General features: G+C 39.9%; 1 protein-coding gene and 1 non-coding gene across 2 annotated transcripts in view; one reads left to right on the forward strand and one right to left on the reverse strand.

Moving 5' to 3' along the window:
- Positions 1-563: 563 nt before the first annotated feature.
- The window catches only part of DCHS2 (dachsous cadherin-related 2), a 73,012-nt gene continuing 53,949 nt past the window's right edge, over positions 564-19,626 (reverse strand). Inside the window, exons 14-20 of the mRNA XM_027779988.2 lie at positions 19,326-19,436; positions 16,553-16,764; positions 14,903-15,054; positions 11,910-12,040; positions 10,174-10,460; positions 6,677-6,815; positions 564-4,185 (exon numbers count right to left, since the gene is read on the reverse strand). Of these exons, the coding sequence (XP_027635789.2) occupies positions 1,565-4,185; positions 6,677-6,815; positions 10,174-10,460; positions 11,910-12,040; positions 14,903-15,054; positions 16,553-16,764; positions 19,326-19,436 (3,653 nt within the window). The 3' untranslated portion in view covers positions 564-1,564. The remainder of the gene's footprint in view (positions 4,186-6,676; positions 6,816-10,173; positions 10,461-11,909; positions 12,041-14,902; positions 15,055-16,552; positions 16,765-19,325; positions 19,437-19,626) is intronic.
- On the forward strand, positions 8,609-8,715 carry LOC114010829 (U6 spliceosomal RNA). Its single transcript, XR_003552501.1, has one exon. It is a non-coding gene; the product is annotated as a U6 spliceosomal RNA (small nuclear RNA).

Consider the following 19,626-nt stretch of genomic DNA (forward strand, 5'->3'; position numbering starts at 1 on the left):
TGAACTGGGAATGAATCTTCTGCATTGCTTTGCTCTTCCTGGCACAGGTTTTTGCCTGACTATAAAACTTACCATCCTGTCTCCTTTCTTAGTAACGTTTGTCTATCCCAATGAATTTCTAAGCTACATCTTGTTTCATACTCCATGGCAGTAGAAAGAACAAACGCCAACTTTAAAAGAAGCACCCCTGCAGAGCAGCATGGATGCCCTTGCACGACAGTACAATGCAGGTGTAGCCTTAGAAACAGGATCTTATTTAAAGACAGGTTATGAGCCCACAGGATGCAAACCTTGACACGTATGACCAAGGAAATGACAAAAGCCACTGCACACATGCTGCTCATCCCACAAGATCACATAGTCTAACTGGACCGTATGCTTTTCCTCCGCCTGTTACAACCTGTACAATATATACCTCTGTACACATCCAACTTGTAACAGAGTCCCAGGCCAATTAGACCCTTCCCTATAGCCCAACTGTAACACAGATGATGCAAAAGACTTTTAAATATACACTGAAGAGAAACCGGAGTTACTCTAGATGTATTTTCTGTGTATTTTATTGATCTGATACAATATACAAGCATACACAACAGTATAGGCACGTGCATGTGTCTGAATATGCATACATACACAAAATGCCATATGTATGATACATACAACAAACAAGGCTAGATTATCTGGTCTTGCAGAGATACACCCAGTACAGGACTAAAAAGCAGGTTGCAGGCATACAAGCCCTTCAGAACCGTAACACTGCCTGTTCCTACAGCTGCCTGGGGACCTATTCTGTAATAGGACAGAAAAACAACAGGTATCTATTTTAGATCTGGTAATAAAGTAGATGGTTGCTTTTATCTTACCACTGGTTATTCTGTTTTCCAAGGGTGATCTGTTATTATTCAGATAATTGCGACTCGCTGGCTTTACCTCAGCAGGTAAACAAAAGGTGCGCAGGAACTGCTAAGTGGAATTCCACAGCATGAAGATAAATAAAGCCCACTGGGGAGCCACGGCAGATGATGAAACTGCATCAGGCCCAACAGGTTGTTGGGACCCAGGGGCTGAGATGTGGGAAGTCTGGGCCAACACTTGAGAAAGAGCTCAATAGGAATTATTGCTTTATTCTTTGCCCCTCCAAAACCCACCGTACTTACACATCCCTCTAGTCCCCTCTTCTAATACCACCACAGAAGTCAGAACCCACCAGCATGCTAATAAAGCTTTTCCACAGTGAAGAACTACTACCATTTATTTGTCATTGACATATTTTATGAGGAAAACAGTAAAGTTGGTCAAGTTGGTTATCAGGCACCTGGCTGCGTGATTTGCATAGGAAACCACAGTTGTTGGGAGCTGAAAGAGAAGCCTCATGGCCTCACAGTGTATTCTGAGAAGAACACGATGGATAGTTTCTGGCTAGTTTCTATTTTAACTTTTCCAGCTCCTGAAAACAAAAAGAATACTGATGATATAGCTCTGACAGTCATATTTTGCTTGTTAAACAATAACAAAATACATTTTAAGACACATTTTTTACCATGAACTAACGTCAATTAATAACCTAGACCTGAATTTCTTCCTCTGCGGCAAGTTCACGGCTTGGATCAATAAGACAAGTTCCTATCATTTTCCCATCAGATATTACTGGAGAAGCAGTAGGTGTCTGCATGGTAAGTAAAGAGAGAGAAGGAGAAAAACTGGGGGTCATGGTTGGTGGAGGGTATACAAGATTATGGGTAACGGGAGAACGAGGATATTTTTTAAATGCTTGCCCAGTTATTATATCTGGCATACGTGGTGGCACTGTCCTTATGCCAGGCTGAGCTACTGATGTTATCAAGGGAGGAGGGAAAGCCAGAGATTTCTTCTCCTTAGGGAAGCTATGAATGTGTACATTTTCATCTTCCAGTTTTGCAATATCATTAAACACTGAGGCAAGAGGTTGAAATCTGGGCTCCCAGCTGAGCACATAATCCCAGTTAAAATCGCCTCCGAGATCCTCATCAGAGGTTCCAAGCGCTGCAAGTGAATCATACACAGAGTCCTGCCTACCTGACGTCAAGACATATTCTCTTGTGAGGTCTGTCATTATGTCTTTCTCCTTTATTCCAATCTTAAGTGTTTGAGACAACATTTTATGCGCATAGACTGTGTCGCAGGCTTCTTTTGTGCCTTGTCCTTTAATGGCCCGCATGCTCTCCATGCTCTGCGTGGGAGGCACAACATCCATTTCTCCAGACTGACAGGAGAGCTGATCAGACTCCCTTGGGATCCCCGAATCTGGCACCTGTGAGCCACGCTCGCTCAGCGCTGAGCCAGTGCTCTTTCTGCAAGGATGCTCATTGATCCTTTTGATTTCCTCGTCCTCTGCAGTTTCTCTTTCAGCAGAACCGTGGCCACTGGAATCTGAATGCCTGCAGGGGACACCATCATCCTTCCCCTCTCCGATTCCTGCTAGGCTCAGCCATTCTGCTATGGCACCCATGGGAAGCCTACTGCTCTCAGTGCTTTGGATTTGCTGGCAGTCCTTACCTTTGCTGGCTGAATTCACTTCAGTAGCTGAGGAGGATACTGTGGCTTTTTTCACACAAGAGTGCATCGGATCTTTCTGGTTATGTCTCAGAATAAGCGCAGTAAGACTGACTGCAAGCAGTAGGAACACTGTCAAGGAGACCAAAACACTAATGGTCAGGCTGTATGCTGACGCTACAGGATAACTCTCAGGAGAACTGGAAACATTTACCAAAACGGTGCATACTGTGAACTTTGACTCAATTTTGGGGCTATGAGCTCTTACCAACAATTCCAGTGTGTCATTCCTTCTGCTGCCGTTCTTCTTTCTGTGAACAGTCTGAGTCAAATAAATATTACCACTGGTTTGATTCACAGAAAAGAACGGAGAAGTTTTTAGCAGGGAGTAATGAACAATTCCATCCAGTCCACCATCGCTGTCTGATGCTGTCACTCTGCCAAGCAACTGGCCTGCTTCATTCTTCTCAGGGAGATTAAAGAAATATTGATCTTGTGTAAACACTGGGTCAAATTCATCTCTCCCCTCAATATCTACCTGAACCGTAACGGTAGCCAGTGAGTCACCTTTATCTTTTGCTTGAATTATGAGACAGTACCTATTCTGACTTTCATAGTCAAACATTTGCTTTGTATGAATATCTCCTGTCAAAGGATCAATGAAGAACATGTCATGGTCTCTAGGAGCTTCACGATGAGCCAAACACGAAGACTGGATGGAGTAGGTAAGGTGTCCATAGGAGCCTTTATCAAAATCCAGTGCATTAACAGCACACACAGAAGAAAAGGTAGGCAGATTTTCACTGACAATGCAGCTGAGGCTGGGAAACAAAAACAGTGGGGCATAATCGTTGTCATCTAGGACGCTAACAAGAACAACAGAAAAAGCCACATTTTTTACATCAGTTCCTCCATCTGTGGCTTGGATGATCAAAGTGAATTTCATGGTCTCCTCATAATCCAGCATTTTCATTAAATCCACTGATCCCGTTTTCCCATCCAGGCGAAAATGTCCCTTGTCATTTCCAGAGATGATAGCATAAGTGATCTCAGCGTTAGTGCCTGCATCGCAGTCATTTGCTGAAACTTCAGTAACATGACTACCGACAGGGATGCTTTCTTTGACATGAACATGGTACTCCAGGCTGCTAAATACTGGAGGATTATCATTAACATCCAGCACAGTTATTAGCACAGTAGCAGTTGAATTCAAGGAGGGTATTCCACGATCAGAGGCAAGGAGGACCAAACGGTGAGAAGCCGCCACTTCCCTGTCAAGAACGTTGCTCAAAACAAGACCACCAACAAGTTTGTAGGATGTTTCTGACTCCATGACACTTGTTTCCACGGAGAATAAATTCTCAGCATTGCCATCAATAATGGAGTATTCAACATACGTGTTTTCACGTGTCCAGTCATAGTCAATGGCTGAAAATGTGAGGATGCTTTCTCCAATTGAGGCATCCTCACTCACTGTGAGATTGTACAGAACCCTCGTGAACTGAGGGGCATAGTTATTTACATCTTCTACGTGCACCTCTAGGGTGGTAACTGCACTCAGAGTGGGACTGCCACCATCCGTGGCTTCTATCAGGAGATGAATAAAGGACACCTTTTCCAGCTGTGTCACTGGTCCCGTAGCGAACACCGAACCTGAAAGTAAAACAGAATTAACTAAAGGCCACACTTCACACTCATTAAGACAAGTAAATGTGATTCCGAAAGCTGAATCTAACCAGTTATATTTGAAAATGACTCAGCTGTAAAGACTGCACACTCCCAAGTAACTCTCGCATCCAGAGTAGTGGGTCAATGGCTCAGCGTCTGGATGGAGATCAGGCCGGAGTGGTGTTCCTCAGGGGTCCGTATTGGGACCAGCACTGTTTAATATCTTGATCACTGATGTAGACAGTGGGATCAAGTGAACCCTCGGCAAATCTGCCAACACCACTAAGCTGAGCAGTGCAGCTGACATACCTGAGGGACAGGATGCCATTCAGAGGGACCTGGACAAGCTTGAGAAGTGGGCCCGTGTCAACCTCATCAGGTTCAACAAGGCCAAGTGCAAGGCCCTACACCTGGGACTACACCTGGGGCAGGGCAACCCCTGGTATCAATAGAGGCTGGTGAATGAAGGGATTGAGAGCAGCCCTGCAGGAAAGGATTCAGGGGTACTGGTGGGTGAAAAACTGGACATGAGGCAACAATGTGTGCTTACAGCCCAGAAAGCAACCATACCCTGGGCTGCATCAAAAGCAGCAGGTCAAAGGAGGAAATTCTGGCCCTCTTGGTGAGACCCCAACCTGGAGTACTGCATTCAGTTCTGGAATCCTTAGCACCACCAAGACATGGACCCATTGAGGTAGGTCCAGGAGAGCCACAAAAATGATCAGAAGGATGGAACACCACTCCTACAAGGAAACACTGAGAGAGTTGGGGTTGCTCAGCCTGGAGAGACCTTATAAGTGGCCTTCCAATATTTAAAGGGGGTTTGTAAGAAAGATGGGGACAGGCTTTTTAGTAAGGCCTGTTGTGACAGGACAAGTGGTAACAGTTTTAAACTAGAAGAAGGTAGATTAGATTATATGTAATTTTATTATTAATTAGATTAGATATAAGGAAAACATTTTTACAATGCGGGTGATGAAACACTGGAACAGGTTGCCCGAAAGGTGGTAGATGTCCCATCCTTGGAAACATTCAAGATCAGGTTGTATGGGGCTCTGAGAAACCCGATCTCACTGAAGATGTCCCTCATCATTGCAGGCGGGTTGGACTAGATGACCTTTAAAGGTCCCTTCCAACCCAAACTATTCTATGATTCTAAGAAATCATAGCTAATGCTGCAAAGCCAAGGCCTACACACAATGATGCAGTATCAAATAAACATACTGTGTTTAGACCAGCAAAAAATTCTCTTCCTAGTAACAGGCTGAACATGCAAACTGCATAAAATAAAAGGCAAATCAAAGCTAAGGAAATAGAGGCTCCTTATTAGAGGTGGCTATACTGTGCAAGTTCATTACTGAAGGTCATTAGTTCTCCTGTTTTGCTTTCAATCCAGTAACAGGATTATGGGCTTGCCTGTTATTTAGATAGGATTGCCAATAAGTTATGTAAACATGTTTAATTGAAATTGCTTATCTAAACATGGTGGTTGGACTAAATGACCTTGAAAGGTCCCTCCTAACCCAAAACAATCAATGACACTTCATTCATAAGCTATCTACCTCTACTTCGCTCTTCACGGTGTGTAGCTAAGCACCACAGACCAATGCTGTGTGACAATTTTCTGATCACAGTTGGAAACAACCACTAGTCAAACATAAGGACAGGCTGGTCAATAAGAGTAACAAATGGGTAAAAAAGAAAACAGCTTTAACTGGGCGAGACATTTGTATAGTGTTTATAGTTGCCACCACCCAACAAACACTCAAAAATTCATCTCATGTAAAAACCTTATTGCAAATAAGCAATAAGAACTTTCTCATAGAATAGCTGCACATCATTTTTGCAGTATCTAGCAATCTCTAAAGCCGATATTCCAAAAAATCTTCTGTATAAATGCATACAAAAAGAGAGAGACACAATTTTCCACCTCCCAGAGTGTTACAACACTAGGCCAGAAAAATTTAAATTGGTGTATATTTTAACTATTGAAGAAAATTAGGTATTTTGGAGATACACATGTATTTCCATGTTCTCAGTTTAGAAAACTCCTAAAGTTTTCTAAAGAAGCAATCTTAAATACATACTGCCCAAACCCCATTATGACAGTTTCAACTTGTACTGAAAAATAGTAATTATGAACTGAAATTGAGTGAAATCTAATACATCAGCTGAAATGTTACGAATCAATGCAAAACATGCAGCAACTTTTCTATCAAATTACATCAGAAGAATAGCACCTACAGGACGCTGTAACTAGCTGCCTCATGCATGGTTCAGGAACAAACAGAGAACTCTAGTTTTTGATGCGATCAGTTCTTCATCAATAAGCAGTTTAGCAAAAACATATGGTGGACTTTGACCACCAAAGATTTCCAGAACTCAAGTGATCACTGGCAACAGGTAAGGAAGTGCAATAGGACTCTTCCATTTACATTGAAAAAACTGAAATAATAAATTGTGCTTACAGACTCACCGTTCTTGTGATTAATAGCAAACCCCTCAGCAGAAGAGAGGATTTTGTAGGAAATTATTCCATTATGCTCTGAATCCCTATCCACAGCAGAGACTGTCAGAACAGTGGCATCCATAGAAATGAGCTCTGGCAAACTCACCTGACATAGAAAGCAAAATTATATTTTTTACAGAGCTTAAGAAAAGGTTTTGAAAATTAAACACACAATTTTCTTCATTTACTCTTAGTGGAAAAAAACAAACACAGTTTTCAGCATTAAAAAAGTTTCACCTACTCATTTTCTTCTGGGACAAAACTAAAGAGTTGAGATATTGAAAACAATGCACACAATACAGCCAAAATTTATAGTAAACTTCAAATGGTAGTAAAATCTGTCTAGTTCTAGTTCATGATGATGATGAGTTCAGAGAATCACTGAATCTCTTTTTTCACCAACTAACGGAAGGAATATCTACAATGGACTGCACTTAAAATTGGATTTTCTCCCTGCTTTCAGAAACACCTTGATTTTCATACCTGGAATACAGTCTGCAGTCCCTGCCTGGAGTGTATGATTGACCATTAAAAAATAAATAAATACATGTACCCAGAAAATTCCACAACCAGAGCACTTAATCATCACTGGAGTATTGGTAGAATTTAGTTTTTTAAAATGCTCCCTTCTTCCTTCATATGATCTAAGCCAAGAAAGTCCTTTCCCTTCTTAAGAGCTTCCATTATTTCAAGTCCAGACACAGCACTTTTGTGACCAAAGTTTCCTTCCACCTTATAAATCCAATTTCAAATTAACAGTATGATACAGCAGCTACCTTTGATGTACCTTCAACTGTTAGTTTAAATCATTTTAACAGAGAGATTATATGCATATAATAGCCATATATATGAAACTATATTTGAAAAGTATAAATATGAAAACACTTGAAAGAACAATAAAAGGGTAAAAGTCACAGAATGATGAATAGAGAATTATACGTATCACCAACTGAAAAGAAGCAGTGCATCTTACTGTCCAACCAACACATAAAACATCAGGATTGTGGAGAGAGAAGCTCACTTGTTTATGCTCGCATAGCCAACAGAGCTACGCTGGTTTGCATCAGTTAATAACCCTGCCTGCAACATCTGCTCCAATCTACAAAAAAAAAATATCCTAGCACTTGCACAAGCAAGTACTTGCCTAAACTATTCTCCAAAATCAGACACATATGAGGGTTGAGGAAAACTTAAGGCAAAGTCTAAAAATCACTTGAGCTTTAGTGGTGCTTTTTTTATTTCCCCCCCCGTTCCAGAATTTAGACTTGTAAATGGCCAATTTTCACAAATCCTGACAACTCAGGCACCTGCATATTTCACAGGTATCTACAGTCTGTCCCATAGTTACCTAAAACTGCTGCACCTGCTCAGAGGTTGATATGTCACCTTTACTCAGACAAGTGTTTAGATCTACACCTTGACTGAAGATTTTTAAAAGAAGCATTTTTAAATCCAAGTCTTCTGTGGTGCCTCATATTCTTGGCTCTGAGCACATCCACCACACACAAAAAGCACCAACCCAAGCAGACAGCTCAGCTCACAGGATTGCAGAACGGCGGAGGCTGATGGGCACCTCTGGGGGTCACCTTGTCCTGGCTCTGAGCCGGGTCACCTAGAGCAGGGTACCTGCCCATGGATATAGTTAAGTTTTTAGTATCTTCAGGGATGGAGACTCCAGAACCTCTCTGGGCAACCTGGGCCAGTATTTGGTACACAGATTGGCAGCCTTAGTGCAGCCGACCTTCACCTGGAGCTCCAGGCTTTGTCTCTCTCCCACCCCAACCTTAACTCCAAGCCATGACAGGTGCTGATGCTCAGCCCAAGCCCCACGGCCTGAGGGCTGATGAAGTCACAGCAAACCCCTTTCAACAGGCTCCGTCGAGAGCTCTGTACGATACTGTGCTCACTTTGGCAGCACATATCCTAAAATCCGAATGATACAGAGAAGATTAGCACGGCCCCTGTGCAAGGATGACATGCAAATTCACGAAGCGTTCCAGATTTTCTTAAAGATCTGGGGGTGCTGGCTGGCAGCAGGCTCAGCACGGGTCAGCAGCATGCCCGGACAGCCAAGGGGGCAACCCACATCCTGGGGGGCATCCCAGTATAACCAGCTGGTCAGCAGAGGGGATTATCCCACTGTATTCAGCACCGGTGTGGCCAGACCTTGAACACTGTGTCCAGTTCGGGGCCTTGACATTTAAGAAGGATGTTCAGGTCTTCAAATGTGTCCAGAATATGTCACCAGCAACAAAGCTGGTGGAAGGGCTGGAAGGAATGTCCCATGGGGAGGAGCTGAGGACTTTGGGCTTGTCTAGATGGGAGAGGAGGCGTCTGAGGGGCGACCTCGTTGCTCTCTGCAGCTCCCTGAGGAGGGGAGGTGCTGAGCTCTTCCCCCTGGTATCCAGTGACTTGTGAGAGTGGTTCAAAGCTGCACCAGGGGAGGTTTATACTGGACACCAGGAAGCACTCCTATACCAAGAGGGTGGTCAAGCGCTGCAAAAGGCTTCCTAGAGAGGTGGTCGATGCCCCAGGCCTGTCGGTGTTTAAGAGGCATTTGGACAGTGCCCTTAGCAACATGCTTTAACTTTTGGTCAGCCCTGAATTGGTCAGGCAGTTGGACTAGATACTCATTGTTTATTACTACAACAATTATTACCACATTACATGTAGTAATAATTGTCCCTTCCAACTGAAATAGTCTAGTCTATTTTATACGTGCTCTAATACCTTTGATCATCTTAGTGGCCCGTAGTTGTCCATAGTTGCTAAAGCAGCTTTGTTTCAAAATACTGTTGGAAAACTTACATCTACAACAGCCTAGCAGTCCAATTGCTTGTCCAGAAGCCCAATAGCTGAGCTGTATGTCCTCCTCAGTCTAGCAGGGGATGCTGGGGAGGTCAAACATGTATACCTTACTTCCTTCTATGACCGCCACTGCTGTAAGGCAGGGTTACACATTACAAACTATATGTGCGTAACCTACCATACGGGCATTTGCTGCACCTCTGTGGTGCTGTGTAACTGAAAATGAAAAAAAATCATGCCATAGTAACAGGGCCAGAATAAACATACAACTTGTTCACCGTTGTCTCAGGAGGAGGAAGTTCTGAACACCGGACCCTGCTCCTCAGACCGGTCTGGATTATATCTGGTAACGCCCAGTGATGAATGCATGGTGTGTGGAGCACAGCTAGCATTCACACCACTTTCCCCCTGAAGTCAGGAATCACAAACATGAAAACTGAACAATTCCTTCAGTCCTTTTTAGCAGAATTCCTACAAAGGGGCTGGGGTTTCACCAGAAGAGCTCTGCTTTGTTTCTGCTCAGTCATAGTTTGCAGAGACCTTCCCTCCCACTGCTCACATGCATTTTTAAGACAAATATAAACAAGCACTCCTACTATTTATCATCATATATGGAAAGACATCACATGTTTGCTGTCCATTTGCTATGTTCCCACCTGATACGAATCCTGAGTAAACACTGGTGGGTTATCATTAACGTCCAAAACAAGGATGGTGAGTTCTGCTTCTGTTTGATGTACAGAATCTGAAACTACAATTCTCAGCTTATGCACAGCAGTTTCTTCAAAATCTAATGGTTCCACCACAGTGACTACACCAGTGTGTTGATCGATGGCAAATTTCATTCCAGGACTATTATCATAAGTAAAACCAAACTGAAGTGCTGGCCTGGAGTCCGCATCACTTGCTGACACTCGAGTCACTATAAAGCCAGGCAGGGCACCTGAAACAATAATTTTCAGAATAAGTCATAGCTAAAATATGATGTTATAATTTCTGAAGATTTTGCCAATTTCCCAATATTGAATCTCAGTTTTTGGTGTATTTTGACTTCCTGTTTCAGAATAAAAGCAATGTCCATAAACGCTACAGAAACAGTAGTGGATTTCTTCAAATGCATCTGCTTTATCCCAGTTTTAATTTCAGTTTCCTTTAGACCTTCCCAGATCCAGTGTAGCCTTAACTGTTTTTTTAGGAGGAACAGGAATTTCCATTATTTTCCCCAAGCATTTATTGAGTATTGTCACAGACTTCCACAAGAATATTTAACTGAGGCATCAGAGTCCCCATGTCTGTGTAGAACGAATGAATGCAATTCTGAAGCTTTTCCAAAGGAGGCCACTAGAGAGAAATGAGACCTCCAGCTAAACTTATGTAGCACAAAAGTCTTAAGAGCTCAAGGTATAGCCCTATGAGATTGAGAAACTGGATACAGAGAGCTTTTGCATTGTGCTAGATTCACATGGGATTGCAAACTGAACCTATTAGTAATCACCTAACAAAGCCTAGAGCTAACAGAAAGCAAAACATTTCCTATTTGCACACCTGGGGAATTAAGCCTCAAAAACACTGTGCAGTGTCCTAAAGCAAGTGTTCTTAAACAAAATACAAAATCTAAATAAGTAGCCAGTAGTTTACAGCTGCTGGGCATCCATGATTCCCATACCTCTCATTACCATTGGGAGCTAAATATAAGACAGGCTAAAAAATATCACTAAGAAAGACAGCCTTGATATTTTTTGTTAACAGGAGTACTGGAATTTCAGCACCTAAATCTTCATAAATTTCCAGCTGTGTATCTTAATGCATCACAAGTACATGTATTTTCAGATGCTGGGCTTAAGACTCAAGGTCTGCAAATGCTGAACTAATGTCACACAACATGCCAGATGTATGCTGGGATGAGAACTCAGGAGGGTCCTGGGTCATCCTCTTCATGATCTTCAACTGCATCAAGCTATACAGCATTTTAATGCTTCAATCAAATTTACAGAAATTATTCTTTCATCACATGAAGTTCAAAATGTCTAATTTCTGGCAATGCTGGTTTTAACACCAAGTATTTTTATTGGAGAAAAGCAGAAATTGAAGACATCTGAAGAATATGACACTGCAGTCCAAAATGAACAGATTACAGATGTATTTTTGCAGAGTTTGTTTTTTTCTTTCTGAATTGCCTATGGTTTTATTCCAAACTATTCTTAAAAACAACGTCTGAAGATTAAGAATAATGCCTCTGAAACAAAAGCAGATCACAATTTACTTTGATATTTCAGTATTAATACAATCCATTATCCTTTTTAGTACAGGTGCTTAGTTACACAAATCACCAAAAGCATCGTTGTCTGACAAATCCAGTTTTACGATAACATTGCTGTACTATCACACTTACTTTCTAGGACCTCCACTTCACCTAGTGGTTGGAGAACTGGAGCATTGTCATTAACATCTAACACTTGTATCCTCACAATACTTGTGGCAGAAAGTCTGGGGTTTCCTTTATCAGCAGCTTGTACAACTAACCTACAATTAAAGGAAGCAGTAGTTGTCACTATTGGTCAGAAATCACTGAATTATCTACCAGTGGTATAAGCAGGGGGAAAATCACAAATGAAAATATTAGCCCTTTCTGCTCCTCATTTCAAGTCTTAAATTCCATCTTTCTTTCTATAAGATTGACTGTCTGGAGGGTGGGTGTGTGTCTTGCAGGAAAAATGTCTAGGAGATTTTAGGTGGCAGAAACGTAAAAAATCACAGAAAAGGAAGCATTAATCTATTCATTTCACCCGATTTCATACCAAACACAGGTGGTTAAACAAGCTAGCAAGACTTTCAAAAAAGGACACATTTCTCCAGCTGGTAATTCAGAGGAGGAATTAAAACTTAGGTACTAAATTGTCCTTTGGAGGAACCTCATTGTTCAGAAAGGGACAACAGGAATGTGAAAATCGGGTTATATGAAAGCATTCAAAGTAATATTCAGCCAAAATGTTTGCAGAGACCTAGAATAGCCCCTCCAGTATATTATGAATGTAAGCGATAAAGTGAAAAACCTGAATACATGCACCAATTGACAATAGCAAAGTTATCACTGATCTTAGTGGGACCAGAATCTCACCGTCAGATTGAGAGTTTGCCTGTAGGCTTCCATTTTACACCTGCATAAGGATACGTAGTAGATTCTGCTAACAACCTTTTGATTTCCACAAACAACACGGCAAAGATGACAGTACATAACGATGTGATAAACATGGATAAAAGGATGTTCACCGTCTCTGGCAACTAGTTTCTGAACAACAGTGCAGATGTTTATTGTAAGCAAAGATTATCTGGAAAATTTCACTACTCCTCAATACTACAAATTATCCAGAAGGGAATTCAAAATTAAATCTAACTCGATAGGTGCTCTAAAAAACAGGAGCAGACAAAAAAACAAACCAAGCTATGCAAAAGGATATACAAGGCAGAGTCTGGCATCTCAATTAAATGTTTTGTGTATTAACAACTGTTTGCATGGTGCATCATATTTTCTGTCTCCCTGTAGATCTTCTGAATGCTTTATTTCTCCCTCTTTCTGCTAAGTCACAGTTTCAAGTGTCGAAGAGATGTTACTCCCTAAATGTTCACATGTCAGTATGGAACACCAAGGCTGTGACTCAGGCTGCGGATTGCAGCACTTCCATTCCTGAACCACACCAGCTCTGCTCTGGGTGTCCTTGTGGTTTTTGACACTGACAGAACAACATAACTTGAATTGCAGGCTAGTATTCAATCAGTGACCATGTATAATTCCATATAGAAAGTGTGTTTTTTCTAGAATGAATATTGGTAAGGTATACATATGGAAATATTTTACTAAAAATAATCACTTTCTAAGGTTTCAGGAAAAAACTCTCATAAAAACATCTCAGCCAAGGTATTAAAATTAAGTTTCTGTCAACACTTCCATTATAACTCCTATTATAAGGGACTTAGAACTTCTGCAGATGAAAATGTTCAATTTAGATAAAATAAACAACTCCTTGAAAATTTGAAAGAACCAATGGTAACATTTTGAAATTAAACAGGAAAACAGTTTTGAAAGCTTCTTTTGCTATTCATTTTTCACTTCAAAATGTACAGATTAATAACTTATTAATAAAAAGGAATATGAAGCTTCACATTCCTCAAACCGGCAATTTGAAAGGCTAGAATTCCAATGTAAATACTGAAATAAAATAGGCTGCCCATTAAAGACAGATATGAAAATTATTGTGCTTACATGTTCAATGCTAAATCAACAGTACACATCCCTCCTTTGAAGGACTGATTTTAGGCATTCTTTTAAAGTATTAGTCACAAAAATTCTATTATGATATTTAAACAGCCAAAAATCAGAACTGATGTTTTTGATTCAGTGAAAAACTGAAAAAAAGAAACTCCAAATGAAGTATTCTGCATATTAAGTTAAAACAAAGTATTTCCTTTAGGATACTATTATCAAATTACACTGATACTTTAAAAAAATTATCACATTCTGTTGATTTTTGGATGGTTTTTTTTATTTTCTAAAAGTTATTCTGATTCATAAGAATTCTGAGAGTATGTTTAAAATTTTGAGGTCCCATAGGATAGGAAAGCTTGCAAATATTTTAACTGATGCCACAACCATATTAAAAAAAAAAGGGGGTGGGGGGGGTAATTTCCACTGACACACACAGAGAAATCTACTTTTTGTAGAGATTGCAGTACCTAAAATGGGTGTATTAATGAATCTCGATGTTTTCTCTTTAAGACATGATTTATTTGCTTTCTAATTCCAGTTATGGCATGACCTGTAAAGAAAAACTGTCATGTCCACTTGATCGTATCTACTCACAGTTTCTTGGAAAACAGGAAAAACCCTAATACTTAGTACAAGACAGCTTATAGATGGAAAAGGTTTACAGAAGCATCTTTATCAGGTTGTGGAGAAGAAAATTTGAACTATATTCTAATTAAAGAACAGAATATGTCCCTATTTCACGGATTTGGCTTGAGTGTTTTCTCTGTGTCTACATATTTATAAAAAAACATTTCCAGAGAGGGAATGGCTGTACAGTTCTTAATAAACTAAAATCCAGGAACTATCATCATTCCTACAGTGAACCATCACACTCACTTAGATCAGTAAGTGTTGCCACAGATTAAACAAGACTGTATTTCTTCCCCTGAATTTGGGAAGTATGCAAGAACCCACAGTACAAATGGGCAGCTTTAGTCCCGTTCTCAACACTGTCTGGCTTGCACCCAGGCTCTGCGGGTAATGGATATCAACAGAAAACTATAAAATAAGTAACATGAGCGATTTCAAGTTAAACTGAACGAAAAGAACAATACATTTTTATAAAAAACTTGCATACAAACCTGTAAGATGAAGTATTTTCATGATCTAGGACTCTATTAGTTGCTAAAATCCCTCGTGCGGAATCAATTAGAAACGTTGCATTTTCATTACCAGATAAAATTGAGTATTCAGTTTCTCCATTCAGCCCACTGTCAAGGTCAGTTGCAAATACCTGTTTGGGAGCAAAACTGAGGCTTAATTCAAAATGGCAGAACGTGATTTCAGAGAGAAAAACCTTATACCAGAGTCATCTATTTCTGGTTACTTTCCTTTTGATTGCACAGATTTAAGGAAATAATCATAGGACCCCAACATGAGTGTCACGTGAGGTCACAAAATCTGCTCATGAATTGCAATAGGATGCACCTGAATTCTTCCCCTGAGCAATTTGAAATTCAGCTACACAAAGCACTAGGACTGAAGGTAATCATTTTACACTGCTTATATTACTGTAATGTTACTGTTAGAATGCTTTCTCTGTTTAGTGCATAAAAACACACTTTCTCATGGGTCCAGGACTGGCCTTTAAAGTACTACTGCTATGCAAACAGACAAAGGATAAAATAATTAAACTATTACATTTTCAGAGCTTTCATGGAATGGTTCATTAATTACTTTTTAAAATACGAACCAGTGGATGTAAAAAGGGCAGAGGCAAGCTATAAAACCAACAGAATAAGTAACATTCAACAGCAGCGACCAGGTTTCTCGAAGACTCCTCTGACTCTTTGAAGAGTTGTCTTTGTATTTTCCTGGTTGCTGAACAAGCATTATAATGAGCATGGGATCCAAACCATCGCAGAGGCAACCAGTCAGATTGAATAAAGGAAACAGAACAGAATGTATTCTGTCATAAAATTTTGACTACACATCTGGGTTTACTGCCTTTTGATTTTTCTCCATTCCTGGACATATGTTTCTCTAAATACAATGTCCATCAGTTTCTAATCACTTTGGCCTGGAGGCATTTGTAGCTTTCCATTTATTTATTCTCTAGAGGAGGAATATCTTTAGTACCTAACATGACCCTCACTGTGACCTGACTTGCAATGCAAGAACATGCACTGAGGAAATTATGCGTTCTTCTAGTCCAATTGATGTCTTCTTTTGCTCTAATATGGCCAGCTGGAAACACTTTTGGAGAATGGATCCTTTCAGAGGAAGAAGTGTTTGCACATTTAAATTGAGACAAGCTGCTCTTTAGGCATCAGATTTTAAATTGAACACTTGGGTTTGACTCTACTAGTCTGATGGGTTGAAAGTATTCTTTTTATTGCTTCAGCCCTTTCAGTAGATGCATTAATGCAAGGCCCAGCCTATATTGTAACCAGAACCACAGCTCTGAATGGTATTTTTCAACTATTTGGAGTGAAACAAAAGAAAAAAAAAAAAAAAAAGAAGAATTTAAAGTCCAGCTGCACAAATATTAAGAAGATAAAGAATTCTCTTTCAAGTTAACAAACTTGAATGAAAGATCTGAAACATAGGCTAGAAAAAAAACCATTGAATAATTTAGATATTCAAGCAAATTGGTAGCAACTCCAAGAAACCCACTCAGTTTTTAGAGACAGTGGTCCACAACAGATCTAGCTGAAATGTAGGCATGAATGGATCAACCAAACTTCTTTTTAACTACAGCACTGGGCTTGGCAAGATAAATTTCCACTCACCTGTATGATGTCTGTTTTAGGACTCTGGCCTTCCCATACTGATGCTTTGTAATAGCTTTGCTCAAATTTTGGTACATTGTCATTCACATCTTGTATCAAAACCGTCACTCCACAGAGTGCTGAATTCAAGCTATTCTCAGCCAAAACGGAAAGATGTATTTTATTCTTAACTTCAAAATCAAGAAACTTTGGCTCTTTTACTGTGATTGCACCTGGTTTATTAAAATGAAAATAAAATCTGAATGTGACATACGTATTCAGGAAAAAAAAATGCACAAATGCAGTTATCAAGTCCCTAACATATATCCTTGAACTCAAGGCAGAATTCTAGCAAGCTCTGCACCATGTCCTCCCTCTACCTAATATCACCCCCACATGCTAGTTACTGTACAAATCGTGGACAGCTAAGTTTTCACTGATCAACCATGTTGGCAATTTCCTAAAACAAGACCAATTGTAGAGCAACAGAGAGCAAGAACATGGCTGCATGATGTATGCTCCTTGATACACAACGTTGAGCTAGCTGTGTCTGAAGAGACTCTTGGCCCTCACCTGAAAATGGCAACATCTGGCCCTTCATCTATGTCCAAATCAGGCAATAGTTCTATCAATTTCTGTATCTGTCTGACAGGCAAAATACAGAGCCTTTCTGATGCTGTGAGCAGCTCCCAACTGTTACTCTACCAAAAAAAAAAAAAAATCAGTGAAAATTATTGAGACTACAAGCACAGTTAGACATCTCCACATTAAACCTGAAACATCCTTGGAAATCCATGGTCATTGTTTTGATGTCCAGGTAATATAGCATTATACTAAAAATTCTTCACTGCATCTACACATCATACATACATAATTTCTAGTTAATTTCATCAGAATTCAAATTCAATTTTGCATGGATTTTCCAGTAATGATGCCAGGAATATCCATATCCCAAACCTGTAATAGCATAAGAACCCATCTACTGTGGCTCTCCAAGCTAGTGGGGTTCAGTTCTCATTTTCTAAGCTAAGCAGCACCGACTTGTTTAATAATAATAAGATTGCTTATGCATCTGTCCAACGTTCAAGAACTGCGTGTTGAACATCAAGATTTCAGAGCTGGCAGGTAGTGTCTCTTCAGCACAACACTGAAAAATTACCACATTCTGTGTACAGAAAAAGCTAAATAGATAGCAGTAGAAGGAATACACTTCAAGATGGTAGAGAGTAACTGAAAGACTCTAGTGTGGAGTGGAGCAAATAATGAAGTTTGAGGTACACCAGCTAGGAGGAACAAGTGAAAGAACCAGATTTTCTCATTCTAGAGAAGCGACCATGAGGAAGTAATAGGGTAACAGTCTTGAAATACATAAAGAACGGGGTTTGCCATTGTCTCATGTCTACCGTTACTAGTTTAAGTAGTAATAAGTTTAAATCCCTTCAAGAAACAATCAGGTAAGTATGAATAAAAGCTTTCCAACTGCCAAGACTTGTATGAACTATTAAGAGGGTTTGCCGAATCACTATCTCTGGAGGCTTTTAAGAACATGACAGACAAACTTCTGTCAAACTCCGGCACAACTGAGTTCCCTTCTGCGTCAGAGGACAGACTAGTTCATGGGTCACTGGGTCACTTCCTAGTATACTTTATATGATTCTAGTATATAATAAATGGCCCTAGAATGGGAGAAAGTCTTCTCCAAAGTGGGGATAATTAACACCAGTGCTTGAAAAGACAAGTAGAGCAGACCTTTAGCTGTTTACAATACCTAAGATAGAATGGGCATAAATATAGCTTGAAGCACATCTGCTGTAGAAACAATGGGTAGAGAGTTACCGGTGTCAAAATTAAGCTAAGAACTGCTCTTAAAATGTCCTGAAAGGCTGCACTTCAATTAATGTCTTCTAAGAAACAGAAGAAAGGTTTCAGAAAAAAGGAAACAGAAGAAACCATAACGGTTCAAGTATCTCAAAAGATAACTTGTGACTTCCACTGCTACAAAAATTCCACTATTGTTTGTAAACAGAGTGCTTAGGAGACTCTTAAAAACATCACATAATAATTTTTCAGCCTGGCTTGATAAAAAAAGGAGGTGATATTGGAGAAGATTCACTTTCTTGGGGATAAACTTCTCTGGGTCTAAGATGTTCTTTAAGATTAATCTTTCTACCTTTATTTCAGTGAAATAAGGACTTGGAAATCAAGTGTATGGTCTTTAATTGCCCCTCATCTAAACAAAACAAAGCAATTTTAACTGTCCACCAGCATCAAACATGATAGCTTTACAGGATGCCTGGGGACATCAGAATAATCAGAGATTAAAGCCTCCAGGAACTCAGGGAGAAAGTAAATTGTTAAGAGTACAAACTATTCTTTTTTGCCTGAAGCAAAGAGCATTAAACTCAACAAGAGTCTAATGTCTCCTACATTTGGGGTGTTTTGGAGGATTATGTTTATTGAGTTTTGGAGCAACTTTATGATGAGAAACAAGACGGAGTCTCACCTTGGATCACAAAGCAGTAGTTTATCAACTCCCAATACCTGGTGATCAAAGTTAATCAGAACTGAACATTTTAAATAGGTATACTTGTGTTCAATTGTTTTCCAAATCAACTTACAATTGTGCAGGTCTCTTCATATCCCTGGTTTTACTAATGATTTATTCATTGTAACAGGAGAGTAATACTTTAAGATACCCCTGGTTCTTGCAGTAGGAACATGCTATGGTTTAGAGATCACACTCTCGAAGCGATAGACACAGACAATTGGGGGGAAAAAAATAATCCAAATGTACCTGTAATGGGATGTATGGAGAATATGCTTTCCTTGTCACTGAAGATGCTGTATTTTATGTTTTCGCCTGTAAATTTTTGTTCATAAGCTTCTACAGTTAGAAGTGATGTACCTATGGAAGCAATAACACATTTTCATCATGTTCACTTTAGAAGGTTTTATTCTAAATTTATATTACTGTGATTAATAGAAGATGCAGAGCCAAATACCTATGTACTAGGTTAGGTGCTCATTTATGAATTAAAATAGTAGATAATAAAAGTAACTCCTCCATAATTTTCACTGCATTGCAACTTTACAGG

This window comes from Falco peregrinus, chromosome 2, assembly GCF_023634155.1.
Source record: "Falco peregrinus isolate bFalPer1 chromosome 2, bFalPer1.pri, whole genome shotgun sequence".
Lineage (NCBI taxonomy): Eukaryota > Metazoa > Chordata > Aves > Falconiformes > Falconidae > Falco > Falco peregrinus.